Raw genomic sequence first — 18,644 nt, forward strand, 5'->3', positions numbered from 1 at the left:
TATATTTTTGTGCTAATGGTTTGTAAAAATATTTTAAAAAATATCCATAATTTTTTTTAAATTTCAATTCAGAATTCCATCAAAATTATGGGTGAGATTGGCGTTCAATTCTCCCTTTCTCAGCGCATTATCTTCACATAGTAGTTCGAAGCACACACGTATTTCGCCAGAAAGGAAATTGGGTTATGGAGCTACATGAAAATGGCCGTTAATCAGAAAATAATATTTTTACTTACATGCATCAAATTAAATTTTTAACAAATAATTTCCAACTTTTCAAAGACTTTTGTGTGTATATCTAATTAAAACAAATGACTTGAAAAATTGGAAAATCGTCCTTCAATAAAAAATCTTGGGTTCTTCGATTTTCATAATTATTTTTATTTTCACAAATATTTCATACTAACTTGTATGTTTGTTTTTTGTTCTTTTATTCTTCTACTATTTAAAATTATAACTACTCTTTTTGTGGTCTTTTGTTGTGAACACACATAAAATAAAATAAAATCAATTGTCCTTTTGGTTTTGTTACCTTAACAAATATTAGGTACCTGGGTTTCCATATTTTTTTCCACTTAAATGAAAAAAAAATGATTTACGATTTGGGGATGATCTTAAGAAATGTTGAGGACAAAATTGATGGGAAGATATGCCCGGTTTTAGTTTGTCTAAAAACTTAGTTTAACAAGTGTCCAGTTTAAAAATGTGTATAGTTTACTTTTTTTCAGAGATTGGCTTCCCACATTGATATCATATATAAAAAGAAATTTGTGCTTTTTGGTTTTCTTTCTAAAGCTGCTTTGGTGTGTCTTTGTATGTGTGTTTGAGAGAATGTGAAATGTTTTTTTTTAAATATTAATATTTTACTTTAAAATGAAAACAAATCACAGTTTTGGCATTTTTTGTTTTTTTTTCCTTGGTAGCTATTTAGAGCTGATCTTAAAATGTTAGCAATAAATGTTTTTGGTTTGTTGAACGAAGCAAATGACGTTGCAATGATGGGAGACTTTGGTTGGTAGGCTTTACCATCGATATAATTTTGCTTTGGTTTTGTAAATATGAATTTAGAATTTTTGCCTGCGAATTAAAGAAAATACATTTTGTTTTTAAGATCGAATTTCATAAAAGCGTTAACACAATAAAACATTTTCAGATACATGCCAATTTTGTTGGGAATTTCTATAGGGCCAATTAAACACAACAACGAAAAAAAACTTTTTATTAAAATTTGTAATTTTCTAGAAAATAACCAATATTCTCTTTATTAACAATTGTATGTATGGCTTTAAAATTGTCTTTAGTTTCATAATGCATTATTTAACAATTTAATTACACTTTGTTATGTACAAATTAATACAAATGAAATCAATAATAAATGTTGTATATAAAAAAAAATGAAAACAAGTCTTGCATAAAATTAAAAAATATATAAACGAACGAAAAAAAAAATAATAAAACTTTTTCTTATGATTGATAGTATTGATTGATGATTGATTGCAGCATGATTTTGTTGTTTCGATTCTGGGCTAGTGCACTATAAACATAAACAAAACAACAAACAAATGTTTGATTAGTCTGCAGACTTTTGATGTATGATCCGGAGGGGGGAATTGGTTTTAGTTGGGCAAAATTGCTTTGCTTGCGGGTGGTAATTTCATTTCTTTTTTTGATATATTACAAAAATCTATCAACGAAGATGACTATAGGGTGTTTGTTTTTGTTTGTGCGTAAACATGAGTCATGTTTTATTTTATTTATTTATTTTTTGTTTTTTAGAGTTTTGGTGCCGGTGCCAGTAATGTTGAATCCCTAGAAAATAATGATAACAAATGATGAAAGTTATAAAGACAAAAAACATTGGTTAGGATCATGAAAGGGAGAGAATTAGGAAATTAATAAATTAAAATAAATTTCTATAATAAAATGAAACCAAAAGTGTAGTTATAAGCTTAAAAAACGAAAAAATAAGTAAATGAAATAATAATAAAAGCTAAATGAAAAGCTAATTTTTAAATCGGCTTTGGCCGAATATTGAATATCTTACAGCATGCTTTGGAATAATTTTGGAACAATATTTCTTACAATAAAAATCATTACTATCGTTTTATTACTCCATGACTTTGCTTCAAGCTCATCTCAAAATTTTAAAATAGTTATGGAGCACTTCCCACTTTAATTATTTAATTTTTTTACAATTCGTAAATTGTCTTTATTGACGAGATAAATATTGAAAAGTCGTATCTTTGTACATAATCCATAATTTTTTAACTACTAATAATAATGCATGCTGAAAGATATTTTGTAGCTCAATCGTATTTAAAAAAAAATAGATTTTTCTATATATTTTTCAATTATATCTAATCATATCATCTCTACATTCTTTGAAACAAATACATGTTTTGGTGGTGCGTTTTACAAACAATTTTATATTCTTATAAAATACTTTTACATATAAATTGAACACATTGAATTATGCTTGTGGTGAGTTTAATGTGTTTTTTCTTCTTTACAATAACATAAAATAAAATATTAAATAATACATAGATTTTTTTTAGTACACATTTTTAGGTCCTGCATTATTTGGAGTGCGACTGGTATAGAAAACATACAAATTGTCATATATTAAGCAAACTATTTAATAGCATCGGACAACAATTACACTAGCCAACAACCATTTTGTGAATTGTTTCTAACATATTTTTTCTTATTGATTATGACCGACTGAACACGAAAATGATTTTTAAAAATTTTTCTGTCGATTGGTTTTCGAGATATAATTTTTTTATTTTTTTTTTTTAATTTTTGGAGGTACAACTACAATTTTGAGCATATCTTTCGTTTTCTTTGACCTTTTTGATCCTAATACTACTCAAATTAAAGAAAATTGAGCCGTCTACAACTCATTCTCAGAAAAATTTCAAATCGGGTAAGTAGTTTGGATGTTAGCGGCTTAAAAAGGTAAAAAACGGCGTTTTTTAAGTAAAAATGTGGCAAAAAAAACATATAAAAAATCATATAAAATATAAAAAAAATTCTAACGGCATTTTTTGTTTTTTTACGTGTAGCTGGAAACTTTACAAAAAAAATTATCAGTCCGCTATTTGTTGTATTGTGTTGTTGTTAAGTAAGGTCTTAATTTCTTTGTAAAGATTCCAGCTACACGTAAAAAAAAACAAAAAATTGCCGTTATTTAATAATTTTTTATATTTTATATGAATTTTTATATGTTTTTTTTTGCCACATTTTTACTTAAAAAACGCCGTTTTTTTACCTTTTTAAGCCGCTAACATCCAAACTACTTAACCGATTTGAAAATTTTCTGAGAATGAGTTGTAGACGGCTCAATTTTCTTTAATTTGAGTAGTATTCGGATCAAAAAGGTCAAAGAAAACGAAAGATATGCTCAAAATTGTAGGTGTACCTCCAAAAATTAAAAAAAAAAATTATATCTCGAAAACCAATCGACAGAAAATTTTTTAAAAATCATTTTCGTGTTTAGTAGGTCATAATCAATAAGAAAAAATATGCTAGAAACAATTCACAGAGAAAAGTTTGTGATTTGTTGCCTAGTGTTATTGATAATAGAGACAAGTTCACCACCTGTGATATCCATATCAAGTGAATAATATATATGAGCCATTGCCTTCAGACATATTGGCCAACAGTCAGTTGCAACAACGGCTGACGCCGCCCTCGTTGCAATCGGGTCTATGGCTCGGGGCGGACACAGAGTTTTCAACTCTGTCCAAGGACTGCCAACCCCCATGTCTATTTCCCGAAAAACTCGAAAATATGTATGTTTCTCTCTCTTAGGTTGGTGGTTTGACAACTCTTCGCGATTTAGGTGTATTTATTTTTCCTTGTCTGTGGTCACGTAGGGTCTTCCTTTGTATATTTTTAATTCTATACCGTTCTTGAACTCTAGTAGAAACTGTCAGGTTCTTATTGAGCATTTATTCCATGTAGTCTTTGAGCGTTCTTTCTCAGTGCGTGTGGCAAGGTTATGGAATTTGCTGTCTCACAATCTAAAAAAATGATCAGCTAGACCTTCTTCATTTAATTAATTAGATTTCTCGAATATTTTACATTGATGGGCTCCGATACTGCCAATTTATTTCCTACTTTTTTTTTTACAAATATTACTTCAAATTTACTGTTTATTAAAAGATTGCGCGCTAGGAGTTAGTTTTAAGCAATTGCTTTGAATTGTATTAAATCTATCAACATATAGTCCATAGAGGCGTTGGTCGATTAAATGAATAAATAAATAAATACAAACTCCAAAGGGCTACAACAAAAAACAACAACGACTGACGGTTGCGCGAGCTATTGCTGTGGTCGAAAAAAAAATGATGCCGGATGTGCCAAACTTAGTGGATTACACTCTGTCGAAACAGCTTTTAGAAAAAAAATTGAAACTCTAATTCTCAACAGTGAGCCGTGGTGTACACAGACCCTGGGAAATAAACATTATATAGATTTCTACACCGATGGCTGTAAATTGGATGGACAATTGTGTTTTGGACTGGAAATTGAAATCGCGAAAAGATTACCTTACCATGGTGAAATATTAGCCATAAACGAGCTGGCAAACTGGCTATGAAGTGATGTTTCAACGCAAATCTCTCAACGATATGGCCAGGTCCCATATGCCCGGCAACCAGGAAACTGCGATGAGTTAGGAAATTGCGATGAGTTGACAGAATTTTCTATGGAAATAACATTTTGACAAAATTTTCTATAGAAATAAACTTTTGACAAAATTTTCTATAGAAATATAATGTTGACAAAATATTCTATAGAAATAAAATTTTGACATAATTTTCTATAGCAACAAAATTTTGACAAAATTTTCTATAGAAATAAAATTTTGACAAAATTTTCTATAGAAATAAAATCTTGACAAAATTTTCTATAGAAATAAAATTTTGACAAAATTTTCTATAGAAATAAAATTTTGACAAAATTTTCTATAGAAATAAAATTTTGACAAAATTTCCTACAGTATAAAAAATGAACAAAATTTTCTGTAGAAATAAAATTTTTACATAATTTTTTATAGGAATAAAATTTTTACATAATTTTTTATAGGAATAAAATTTTTACATAATTTTTTATAGGAATAAAATTTTGACAAAATTTTCTATAGTAATAAAATTTTGACAAAATGTTCTATAGAAATAAAATAGCAATAAAATTTTGATAACATTTTCTATAGAAATAAAATTTTGACTAAATTTACTACACAAATAAAATTTTGACAAAATTTACTATCAATTGTGACAACATTTTCTATAGAAATAAAATGTTGACATAATTTTATATAGAAATAAAATTTTAACAAAATCTATAGAAATAAAATTTTGACATAATTTTCTATTGCCATAAAATTTTGGCATAATTTTCTATAGCAATAAAATTTTGACAAACTTTTCTATTGAAATAAAATTTTGCCATAATTTTCTATAGAAATAAATTTTGACAAAATTTTCTACAGAATAAAAATTTTGACAAGATTTTCTGTGGAAATAAAATTTTTACAAAATTTTCTATAATAATAAAATTTTGACAAAATGTTCTATAGAAATAAAATTTTGCCATAATTTTCTATAGCAATAAAATTTTGATAAAATTTTCTATACAAATAAAATTTTGGCAAAATTTACTATAGAAATACAATTTCGACATAATTTTCTATAAAAATAAAACGTTGACATAATTTTGTATAGAAATAAAATTTTGACAAAATTTTCTATAGAAATAAAATGTTGACATCATTTTTTACAGAAATAAAATGTTGACAAAATTTTCTATGGAAATAACATTTTGACAGAATTTTCTATGGAAATAGCATTTTGACAAAATTTTCTATAGAAATAAACTTTTGACAAAATTTTCTATAGAAATAGAATGTTGACAAAATATTCTATAGAAATAAAATTTTGACATAATTTTCTATAGCAATAAAATTTTGACATAATTTTCTATAGCAATAAAATTTTGACATAATTTTCTATAGCAATAAAATTTTGACAAAATTTTCTATAGAAATAAAATTTTGACAAAATTTTCTATAGAAATAAAATCTTGACAAAATTTTCTATAGAAATAAAATTTTGAGAAAATTTTCTATAGAAATAAAAATTTGAAAAATTTTTCTATAGAAATAAAATTTAGACAAAATTTTCTATAGAAATAAAATTTTGACAAAATTTCCTACAGTATAAAAAATGAACAAAATTTTCTGTAGAAATAAAATTTTTACATAATTTTTTATAGGAATAAAATTTTTACATAATTTTTTATAGGAATAAAATTTTGACAAAATTTTCTATAGTAATACATTTTTGACAAAATGTTCTATAGAAATAAAATTTTGACAAAATCTTCTATAGAAATAACCTTTTCACATAATTTTCGATAGCATTAAAATTTTGACAAAATTTTTTATAGAAATAAATTTTGACAAAATTTTCTATAGAAATACAATTTCGACATAATTTTCTATAGAAATAAAATGTTGACATAATTTTGTATAGAAATAAAATTTTGACTAACTTTTCTATATAAATAAAATGTTGACATAATTTTCTATGGATATAACATTTTGACAAACTTTTCTATAGAAATAAAATTTTGACAAATTTTTCTTTTTTGAGAAAATTTTCTGAAAAAAAAAAATTGAGAAAATTTTCTACAGAAATAAAATTTTGCATAATTATATTTTTTAGAAAATCTAAAAAACAAGTGTCCAAATCGGTCTAAATTAAAATATATGTATAATTTTACAATAGTCTTTAAATTTGATATAATTTTAGCACCTTTTTAATAAATTTTTAGCATTTTTTCGTCAGCATCATTTATCATCCCTGCCGCACACTAGATATTCAGCCGACTTCTTGCTGTTTTAGCAGATTTTGCTACTGCGTCAACTAACAAATTCCTTTAACGTCGTCATGTGAAAGAATCTATAAGTCCAATTTTGCCAAAAATCAATAATTTGGCAATATTTCAAAAGTGTCCACCTTGGACGACATGGGATTTTCACACAATTTAAAAATTTCGGCATTAATAAATTTATGAATAATTGCAAAGCCCAGACCTATATCAATACAAATAATCAATCGCACTCTTATAATACTAAGTACAATAAATAAACAAAAAAAAACAATCACATTATTTTAATTAGATACAACATAAAGAAATTAAACTAAAAGATATACTAATTTCTCTCAAATCAATAACTTCCAATTGACAATTGATCAAGATGCAAAGAAAGGCAAAATACGTAGTACTATCCTAATGACACAATAGAGTTATGGGCAACAGTGAAAAACCAACTTACATATGCTCAGGGTGATTACGTATGCATTCAATCAAATCCTGGGGTTTCAAGGAACCAGAACAGATCTTGTGAATGGCGGTGAAGAGGGGGAATCTAATAAAACAAAATTAAGAGTAATTAATAATCATAGATCATATTTCAATTAAAATTATCGTAAAATACTTTTCTTCCAAATTTTTGTTTTTCAACATGTAGTTAACTTCTTCGGCAGTGAGGGGACCTTGGAGTTTTTGACCATTTAATAATTCAGTTTCCAATTGTTGAATGGTCTTGCCAGATTTCACAAAAGCTTCACCAACTTTACGGTTACGACCACCATAGCAGGTCGTAATCAAATCGGCAACACCACAGCTCTCAAAGAATGTGGACAATTTGGCACCGGGATACATGATTTCAACAAAACGAATCATCTCCATCAATCCCAAACGGATGACAGCAGCTTTGGTGTTATCACCCAAGCCCAAACCATCGACGAAACCAGCACCCATGGCCACAATGTTCTGTAAAGAAGTTAAAATAGATGTAATCGTTGTTTTCTTTTTGTTCCAACTTTTTGTATACCTTCAAAGCACCACAAATCTCTACAGCATCGGAATCATCGACTACCACAACTCTGAAATGATTGGCTTGGAAGAGATCACGCAAAACTTTACCGTATTTAGGATCCCGACAACCAATGGTGGTTTCACAGAATTGTCCCTCAGCCACTTCATTAGCCAAATTGGCACCCATCAATACAGCGCAGGGAACTTTCAAGTGGCGTGTGATAATGTGTGAGATTAAATCAATGCCACCACCTTCGGCCTTATCAAAGCCCTTGATCAAGGAAATCGCAATGGCATTGGGTTTAAGTTTGCCCAATAATTGTTTACAGAAATTGGGAATAAATTGATGTGGTACAACAAAAATCAAAATGTCGGCATCTTTGGCAGCCTCAACAAGATCGGGTACGGCAATCTGAAAAAAATCCATTAAATAACAATTAACTAAAGTACTTGGCATAGATAAGAATAAAATGTGTTTTAACATTGATGGAGATAACTGAGGCTAATCATTGTAGTGTGAATCAATTAGTAATGTCAATTAATAATTGACAATAATTTCACTAACTCTTGATATGACTCGTAATAGCCATGTCTGATTTCTGAAGATAACTAGATATACTTCTACATAACCTCGCAATTACTACATTCGTAGTATTAAGACTGAAAATGTACACACAAAAAAATATAACCTATATAACATAAACCCTAAATTTATAATCTCCATGTATATCCGAGGGCAGTCAATTATATTTTGGGATTAGAGAACAAATATTAATAGATATCATCCACTAAGATATCATCCCTACACTTTTGCATGGTGAAGAGTGATCCGACTTCGACGGGTTTCTGATTTCATGGAAGACAACTGACTGTGTACCATTCAGAATCAGAGAATGAAGCTGATCCATTTTTGCCGGCGGCGGCTGACACTAAATTTTTGCCTCCGGCGGCAGCGACTTGACGGCTCTGCCGATGTGTCCATTCAGCGGCGGACAATTATCCATTATAAAATCAATTCAAAGTTATTCGAATGGTAATGAGATTAGTTGTACAACCAATCATACAATCAAATTTATATATCCTTAAAATTTTCAGAGCTACATTTTTGCAAACTATTACAGCAGCTTGAAATTGATTGATTGAAGGCTTAAAATGTTGGCAAAATATACGAAAATTATTAATACAGTTTTTTTTTTGTTTTGTTTAAATCGATATTTTTGATTAATTGGCGGCTGAATTTCAAAACATGGTCGGCGGCAACTGAAATCAGCGGCGCGACTTGGCGGTTTCATTCTCTGCTCAGTATTGATTGTTCTAGTGGTACAATGTTGCTAGTATTTTGGAACTTGGAACACTCTCATCGCCAAAAATCTCCAATTTCAATTAAAAATCCTCACAAAAATTCCCGATAAATTATTAACAAGTTTTTGTGAGAAAAAAAAAATAAAGAAATAGGCTCTCAAATTTTTCTTTTTTAAATTTTGACGATTAGCTAGGCTTCTTTAATTCTTTCTAACTATGATAGTTTATACTGAATCGATGTCAAAAAAATCCCCAAGTTTATGGAAACTCTCCACACACACACTTTATGAAAATTCTCCTATTTATTTTAATTATTTATTTGCTCGTAATTTTAAGCCATGGGCCTATATAGGTTAAATTGCAATAACAACTACTCCAAAATATCCCCAATTTGGCGAAAAATCTCCAATACTGGCAACACTGATTGCGACATGTCTTGTTTTACCGAAAAAAAACTGGCTATCCTTTGCTTTGAAATACTAGGTGCGCGAGCAACTTTTGTTGGATTTGGTTCATCTTTAAACATCCATACAGTCGACTGTTATTTACTTTCGGATTCATACCACGGTTTGCCACTAGTGCCAAAAATAATGTACCAAAATTTGAAGAAAATTCTAACAAATTAAAAAAAAAACGTATTAATTTATCAGCATTTGGTAGTTCTAGAAAATTTGGCAAAATTTTATTTCTCTACAAAATGTTCTCTAAATTTCATTTTTTTTTTTTTGAAAATTTAACCAAAATTTTAGATCTCTAGAAAATTTAACCAAAATTTTAGATCTCTAGAAAATTTTGCCAAAATTTTATTTCTATAGAAATGTTTGCAAAAATGTTATTTCTATAGAAACTTTTGCAAAATTTTATTTCTATCGAAAATTTTGCCAAAATTTTATTTCTATAGAAAATTTTGCAAAAATTTTATTTCTATAGAAAATTTTGCAAAAATTTTATTTCTATAGAAACTTTTGCCAAAATTTTATTTCTATAAAAAATTTTGCCAAAATTTTATTTCTATAGAAAATTTTGCCAAAATTTTATTTCTATAGAAAATTTTGCAAAAATTTTATTTCTATATAAAATTTTGCCAAAATTTTATTTCTACAGAAAAATTTGCCAAAATTTTATTTCTATCGAAAAATTTGCCAAATTTTATTTCTATAGAAAAATTTGCCAAAATTGTATTTTTGTAGAAAATTTTGCCAAAATTTTATTTCTATAGAAAATTTTGCCAAAATTTTATTTCTATATAAAATTTTGCCAAAATTTTATTTATGGAAAATTTCGTCAAAATTGTATTTCTATAGAAAATTTTGCCAAAATTTTATTTATATGGAAAATTTTGCCAAAATTTTATTTCTATAGAAAATTTTGCAAAAATTTTATTTTTATAGAAAATTTTGCCAAAATTTTATTTCTATGGAAAATTTAGCCAACATTTTATTTCCATAGAAAATTTTGCCAAAATTGTGGAAATAAAAAAAAATTGTCCAAATTTCATTTCTATAGAAAACTTTATCAAAATTTTATTTCTATACAAAATTGAAGTGTCTCTTATTTGGAGAAGAATATTTTGCAAAATCTACCAAACAGTAAAAAATTTACCTTTTTTGGTACACTCAAAAAAAAGTGAACTCTCTATTTCACTAGAGCCAATTTAACGTTATTTTAGTTCATGGAATTATAATGTTTGGAGAAAGTTTCCTTTTCTTTAATAATTTTTTGCGAACGTTAACATAAGAGTTTAGTTGCGCTTTTTGGTATACAATAAAGTAGGCAGTGCATCCACCCTGCATGAATCGGTGGCAATAACGTAAACGAGTAATCAAACTAGTTTATGTCTCTCTCCCTTACAATCCTGCTGAAGTAGTGCTCCATTTTTTACTGGGTTTCTACAGCCTTTTACGCCTTTATCTAACTTATTTGGTGTCAATAATAACATACATCTTTGAGTGTATATGTATTTCTTTGATAAATATATAGAATCAAAATCAAACAAAATAACAAAATATATGTATGTATTTAGATTAAAAACAAATACGTATTTATATAATAAGAATATACATTATTTTTTTATCAAAATAATAAATCCATGAATGTATTTGGTTAAATGCCAAAAAACAAATCAAAATATGTTGCCATCAACTCAATTATGTATAAAATGCGTATATTATTAATATACATTTCTATAGAGTAGGTTGGTTGATTTTGTGTTTATTTTCTAATAGGGTAAGTCGTCACACAAAAGATAGTGTAGTAGATTTTTTACCAAAAATATATTTGCCAACATGATGCAAATCACTTAACACATTTAATGGAATAATTGATTAATTTGTGTTAATTATTATTATTATTATTATTTTTTTTTGTTTTTTTTTTTTTTTTGAAATATATTTCATCATAAAAAATTTTTATTTTAGTAAGTGTTTTAAGAAATGTTCAGCTATTTTGTTTTTTGTTGTTTTGTTTTGTTGTTTTTTGGTTTTTGTTACTAAATTTGTGCCATTTATTCGGTTGGACACGGGGGATCAATAAAGAAATATGGAACAGAGAGACGGTTGGAAAGGCGATTCGGGGTTATACAACCAAGAAAAAGACTGGAGAACTACTGCAGCAAAATAGGGGCAGCGGCACCGTTGAGAATTTCTAAAAGGTGGCACAAAAAGTGTCACTTTCAATAAAAGTTGCACAGAAAAAATATCACCAAAATATTTCCAATTAAAAAGTTGATTGAAGTTGAAATTTTTTTTAATTAAAAATTAATTGATACAATTAATTTTTTAGTCAACTCGGAAGGAAAGAAGTGATGGCATTTTTTAATTTTTTAAATAAAAAATTATTTCAAAAAATCAATTTTTTAATTAAAATAAGAACGAAAAATCAGATAAGAAAGTAATTGAAAATAGTTGAGTTTTGCAATAAACACCAATTAAATTTAATTGAATAAATTAAAAAAATTAATTGAAATTTTCGAATCAAATCAATTAATTTTTTATTCAAACATTTTTTATATGCCCAATTAAAACTGTGATTGATGGGGATTTCAATTAAAAAATAATTAGAACAATTGCGTGATTGGTAGGCATTTTAATTAAACAATTAATTAAAACAATTAATTGCGTGATTGATTAAATTTTTTTTTTTGTGCGTGTTACACTTATTAAAAAAAATACACTTTTTTATAAAGAAACAAGTAAGTAAAGTAGAAAGTCGGACGGGGCCGACTATATCATACCCTAAACCATCTCTACTGAATTAGTGAACATTGTTTGTGGGTTACCAATGGAATAGGTTTGGGGAAAACCGCATTACCATATTTAAGAACATTAAGGGGTACATGGGAGTTTTATCACAATCTGAACAGAAATGTCTGATATTAGGAGCTATAGTTGATTCTGAACCCACAGAAGAGTTAGCATGATACTAATATTGAGTCCATTATTAAAAAAGATGAAATCGCTCAATTTGTGTGAGTAATAAATCCAAGTTTCTGAAAATAGGGCAATAGATTTATGTAAGAGCTACATGCAATTCTAAATACGTTCGGCTAATACATGTACATTTGAAATTTGAGCAACGTTGATTAATAAATAAGAGTATTATGGCCAAATTTGGGAAAGATCGATGCATATATATGGGAGGTATATCTAAATCTGAACCGGTTTGGATGATATTTTCCAAATTTGGTTTATACCACAGAAGGTTACCTTGTGCTAAATTCGAGTAAGATCGGCTAATAAATGAGGCCACTATGGTCATAAATAAGGTTATAGTGGAAACATTTTTGAAAGTCGGGCGCTACATATGTAAGGGAGCTATATCTATATCAGAACCGATTTGGATGATATTTTGCAGGTTTGCTCGATACCTCAGAAGGTTACTTTTTGCTAAATTTGAGTAAGATCTGTTAATAAATAAGGCTATTATGATCAAATTTTGTAAAATCGGGCGATACATATATATGGGAGCTATAGCTAAATCTGAACCGATTTCGATGAAATTTGGCACACTTAAAGGGTGGTTAATTGGATTACTTTGTGACAAATTTGACGCCGTTCGGTTAGTAAATGAGCTCAATCTGACCCCATTTATCGAAATTGGGTGATACATATATATATGGAGCTATATCTAAATTTGATACGATTTTTTTCCGTCCTTGTGCCGATAAAGCGCTACATACCAAATTTCATCAAAATCGGTTAATAATTGCGACCGGAATCCTGCGAACAACAAATACATGGACGGACGGACGGACACCAAGGCCTAGATCGACTCAGGAGTAGAGTTGTTCACGTGACACGAAATTATCGTGACTCACGAAAATTTTCGTGACTCACGCGTGAGTCGTGAGTCACGCTAAGGGAAACTGCGTGAGTGTGCGTGAGCGTGATTAACCAACCAAATGTCGTGCGTGAGCGTGATTCACGAAAATAATATCTTCGTGAGCGTGCGTGAGTAACGAATTTCGGAAAAACACGCTCACGAAAATAATCCCACTTACGAACATAAAATGCTTAGGAGTTGAATTCATTTATAATTTTTGTGATATCTTAGGTGTTAAGAGTTTTATAACGCTCTCGATTTTAATCATACTCATATTTTCAGTCAGGTTCTGTAGGTAAATTACTCATAAAATTATTCGTGAGTCACGAGGTTTTTCGTGAGTCACGATATTTAAAAGATTTTCGTGCGTGAGTGTGCGTGAGTACAAATTTTCTTTTCGTGAGCGTGCGTGAGCGTAAGTCCTACCAAAAAATATCGTGCGTGAATAAGATTTCTCCATCGTGAGTGTGCGTGAGCGTGAGCGTGAGCAAAATATTACTCACGTGCACACCTCTACTCAGGAGGGGATTCAGAGTCGATTGGTATATATTTTATGGGGTCTAAAATCAATATTTCTGGTAGGCACATTTTTTTGGCAGATTAAAGTAATTATACCATGACTACACACAAAAAAAAAATTTTCTGATTCAATCACGAAATTAATTGATCCAATTAATTTTTTAATTGAAATGTCTTCAATCACGAAAATGATAGTATCAATCACAGTTTTAATTGGGCATAGAAAAAGTTCTTGATTAAAAAATTAATTGATGTTATTAGCAATTTTCAATTAATTTTTTAATTGATTCAATTAAAAATTTAATTGATTTTGAATGCAAACCCCAATTAATTTTTTATTTAAAAAGTTAACTATTTTCAATTACTTTCTGAAATGTTCATCACTTTTTTTAACTGACTTAGTCTTCCGAATTTGATTAAAACGTTAATTGTATCAATTAATTTTTTAATTAAAAATTTAAAAATTTTCAATCATTGACTTAATTAACTTAATGTTTCTATCTTGATTAAAAAGTTAATTGTATCAATTAATTTATTAATTGAAAAAACATTCAACTTCAATTAACTTTTTAATTGGAAATATTTTGGTGATATTTTTTTCTGTGTACTATGTGTTTTAGGGTATACAAATACCAACTAAATTAATTGTTTTTTTTAAATTAGAGTTTATTAAAGTTTTTTTTTCCATGAAACTATGAGAACGCACATTTTTAAACTAAAAGTAAATAAATTCAACAATCATTTCATCGAAATCTAATCCTTGAAATTAACAGCTCATATGAAAATTCCAAAAAAAAAATGTTTGCATATTTTCAGGCGTTACTAATATCCGCTTTATACACAATTTTTTGAGAAGGAATTTTATAACGTTTTAGTTTTTGCCCACAGCAGTAGTTTTGTTTTTTAACAATGTAATAGCACCAGTGATTCAATGATTTAAATTCAAATCATTGTTTGTGTAATAAATCTATAGTATAACGTCATAATTTATGCATACTAATAATTACGTTGTTGAAAACAAGTTTACATTTTGTAAATACAAAATAAGCGGCCTACCGCAACAGTACCCCCACAAAAGGTATACAGTTCATTAAACTTAAGAATCGAATTCGAAAAATTACAACATAAAGCAAAAAATACACATGGATGGATTAAAGCAAATTGGAAATAAGTTCATAATAAAAATTTAATAAAAAAAATTATTTTTACTCAACACAATGTTTGTTGATTTTTTTTCCTAATATTATTCTTAACACAAAAAAAAAACAAAAATACCAGTCGTCCGTTTAAAGGTTATCACATACAAGTGTTTCGAGTACTTCACATTGAAATTGTACTCTTCAATCATCAGTATGTCCGTCTGTCGTCATCGTATCGTAAGAATTTTTCTAATTGTTAAAACATTGATAAGAATCTTTTTAGGTGAGTGTGAAGAAAAGCACTTATAGGTAGGTGTGGCAAATTTAGATCATAAAATTGCTGAGTTGGAAACTATATTCACACGTTTCACATTTGCTATTAACCCTTTGACTACCAATGTCCACTACAGAGGATATTCGAAAACGATACCAAACTCAAACTCCCTACTTAGTTTTGATTTATCTCTCGATGATAATTTAAACTAGAGTCTGTAATCTAAATACGCTATAAATATTTTCCATATTGGTGAATACTAAAATGCATTTTTAGTAATCTTCTTTAACAACCAACGAAAATTACCCAATTTTGTTACCATTTTTCTACTAAACGTCTCTAGTAAATCGAAATTGATACAAAACCTACAGCTTATACACCCAGGAAAAAGTGTCTTCGAAACTAAAGGAAAAAATGTTCATCAATTTATTTTAGCCATTTTATTTCCATTCAGTTAAATTTTTGTGTGAAATAATAAAATTTACTTGTTTCACAAAAAAATCCTAAACTGAAAGCAGTTAGGAATATTTCATTAACTAGAATAAGGCATGGAATTTTACTATGTTAATACTGTTTTCTTCGCTGGGTATAAGAATTTACTACTGAAAAAGAAAATTTTATTAACTGATAACAAAGCATTCGTAAAAATAAACAAAAATCGAACTAAAACCAAGTTTCCTCAAATTTAGTAAAATTTCCTATAAAATGATAATTCTGACTTCCTTTATTATAGAAAGCTTATCATACATACGAATAACACTTGCCATAGAAAAATATTTTAGATCATTCGTACTAAGAAGTATTCAATCCTTTCAAAACTTAAGGAAACACACTTGTTAGAATATAGGAAAATTTCCTACATTTCTTTTATCTACACGGTTGAAAAAGACTGTTTTTCATATGTTTGGCTATAAACATTATATGTTTGGAACACAAATTTTTAAACACAATATTTTTGAGTGCAAGCATATAATGTTCATAAACTAGCATAACATGTTTGGGATATATATGTTAATATGTTAGAACATATTATGTTTGGGACATAAAATGTTTGTAAATATAATATGCTTGAATGCAAACATATATTAATTTAGAAATAGCCTATAAACATATATGTGTTTAGTAGCTTGGAGCGCTATTTAACAGGGAGCGATATTGAATTAAGTTGGTGGTTGTTGCTTGTTACTACAAAATTAACATTTTATTTTTCCTTGGGCAATTGATCAGCTACTTCTTTGATCCTTACAAACTGTGTGGCCCGCTGTTCGAATCCCCATCCGGCAAAAGGTAAAATTAAAATAAAAAAAAATCATAAAATTGAATAATTTCTTCTACATTGTTTGTATTACAGAAAAAGGTGCTAAGAACTAAAAAATCTCGTGGAAGTGATAAAGATGTCGGGGAATATACAATTGGGCAGAAACAAAATTTTGAGCATACAGGTCGAAAACCTATGTTGTTAGCACCTATATTACCTGTTTATTTTCATAATTCATTATGATTGTAAATATATAAATAAATAAATAAAATTTTGAGCACAATATTGTTTGGGAGAATTTTTTTTAAGCATATAATATTTTTGGCTGCAAAATGCTTCCAAACATATTATATGTTCACATAATAACATATTGTTTTTTGGAAGACAACATTATTGAATTTGGATGCAAAAATACAAAATGTTTGGAACTTAGACTACACAAACATATATTGTTTAAACCAATATGCTTTCAAACATATTATATATTGGAGGAGATCAAACATATAAATGTTTGGGCAATACCCAAAAATATATATGCTTGAAGCAAAATATGTTTGGGAGTATATGTTACAGAAGCGATTTTTTGTGAGCGTGTAGATGTAATCGATACCTGTCATCGATGTAATCGATGTGTTTGCGCGTGGGATTTTTTTTTAGGTGGAATCGCGTTGTAATGGTATACGGAGAGATTGTTATAAAATTATATAGTAAAATAATATAATAAAAAACAAATAAAATATATAAAATATTTGTTATTTTAAATTAGTGATAAAAATGATCGTTTTTTGAAAATTGGTTTATAAAAAAATAAAACACCAGTAGAATAACAACCCCTTCATTCGACTTCATTTTGGAATCTTCAATTATCAGGTTATATTCAGTGACGCTAACCTTTTGTGAAAAAAATGGTTTAGGATTTTTATACCCTGCGCCACACTATGGAACAGGGTATTATAAGTTAGTGCATATCTTTGCAACACCCAGAAGGAGACGAGATAGACACATGGTGTCTTTGGCAAAAATGCTCAGGTGGGCTCCTGAGTCGATATAGCCATGTCCGTCTGTCCGTGAACACATTTTTGTAATCAAAGTCTAGGTCGCAGTTTTAGTCGACTTCAAATTTGGCACAAGTATATGTTTTGGCTCAGAATAGAACTCTATTGATTTTGGAAGAAATCGGTTCAAATTTAGATATAGCTCCCATATATATCTTTCGCCCGATATGGACTAATACGGTCCCAGCAGCCAGATTTTTACCCCAATTTGCTTAAAATTTTGCACAAGAAGAACAATTAGTACTATAGTCAAGTGTGCCAAATTTTATTGAAATCGGTTCAGATTTAGATATAGCTCCCATATATATCGTTCGTCCGATTTACACTCATATGACCACAGTGGCCAATTTTTTACTCCGATTTAATTGCAATTTTGCACAGGGAGTAGAATTAGCATTGTAGCTATGCGTGCCAAATTCGGTTGAAATCGGTTCAGATTTAGATATAGCTCCCATATATAGCTTTCGCCCGATTTACACTCATATGACCACAGAGGCCAATTTTTTGCTGCGATTTAGTTGAAATTTTGCACAGGGAGTAGAATTAGTATTGTAGCTATGCGTGCCAAATTTGGTTGAAATCGGTTCAGATTTAGATATATCTCCCATATATATAGCTTTCGCCCGATTTACACTCACATGACCACAGAGGCCAATTTTTAACTCCGATTTAGTTGAAATTTTGCACAGAGAGTAGAATTAGCATTGTAGCTATGCGTGCCAAATTTGGTTAAAATCGGTTCAGATTTAGACATGCACCCAAAAAAAAGTGAACCCAGCGTGGAAGAAAATGTAGGTTTATTTTAGAAAATTTTAACTAAAATTGTTTTCTAACTTTGCAACATGTTACAAATAAGTTAATACTTTTTGTCAAATTGAAGAAAATTT

The 18,644-nt window shown here is 28.5% G+C and overlaps 1 protein-coding gene across 2 annotated transcripts in view; it reads right to left on the reverse strand.

Annotated features, from left to right (window-relative positions):
• Positions 1-357: 357 nt before the first annotated feature.
• Positions 358-18,644, reverse strand: part of Gpdh1 (Glycerol-3-phosphate dehydrogenase 1) — a 58,504-nt gene continuing 40,217 nt past the window's right edge. The window contains exons 4-7 of one of the 2 annotated variants that reach the window (XM_075292419.1): positions 7,907-8,302; positions 7,508-7,845; positions 7,346-7,438; positions 358-1,077 (exon numbers count right to left, since the gene is read on the reverse strand). In XM_075292419.1, the coding sequence (XP_075148534.1) occupies positions 1,065-1,077; positions 7,346-7,438; positions 7,508-7,845; positions 7,907-8,302 (840 nt within the window). In that variant the 3' untranslated portion in view covers positions 358-1,064. Of the gene's footprint in view, positions 1,078-1,215; positions 1,810-7,345; positions 7,439-7,507; positions 7,846-7,906; positions 8,303-18,644 lie in introns of those variants that run through there. The other variant, XM_075292411.1, reaches the window with a different exon arrangement.

Source organism: Haematobia irritans, chromosome 1, assembly GCF_050003625.1.
Source record: "Haematobia irritans isolate KBUSLIRL chromosome 1, ASM5000362v1, whole genome shotgun sequence".
NCBI classification, from domain to species: domain Eukaryota; kingdom Metazoa; phylum Arthropoda; class Insecta; order Diptera; family Muscidae; genus Haematobia; species Haematobia irritans.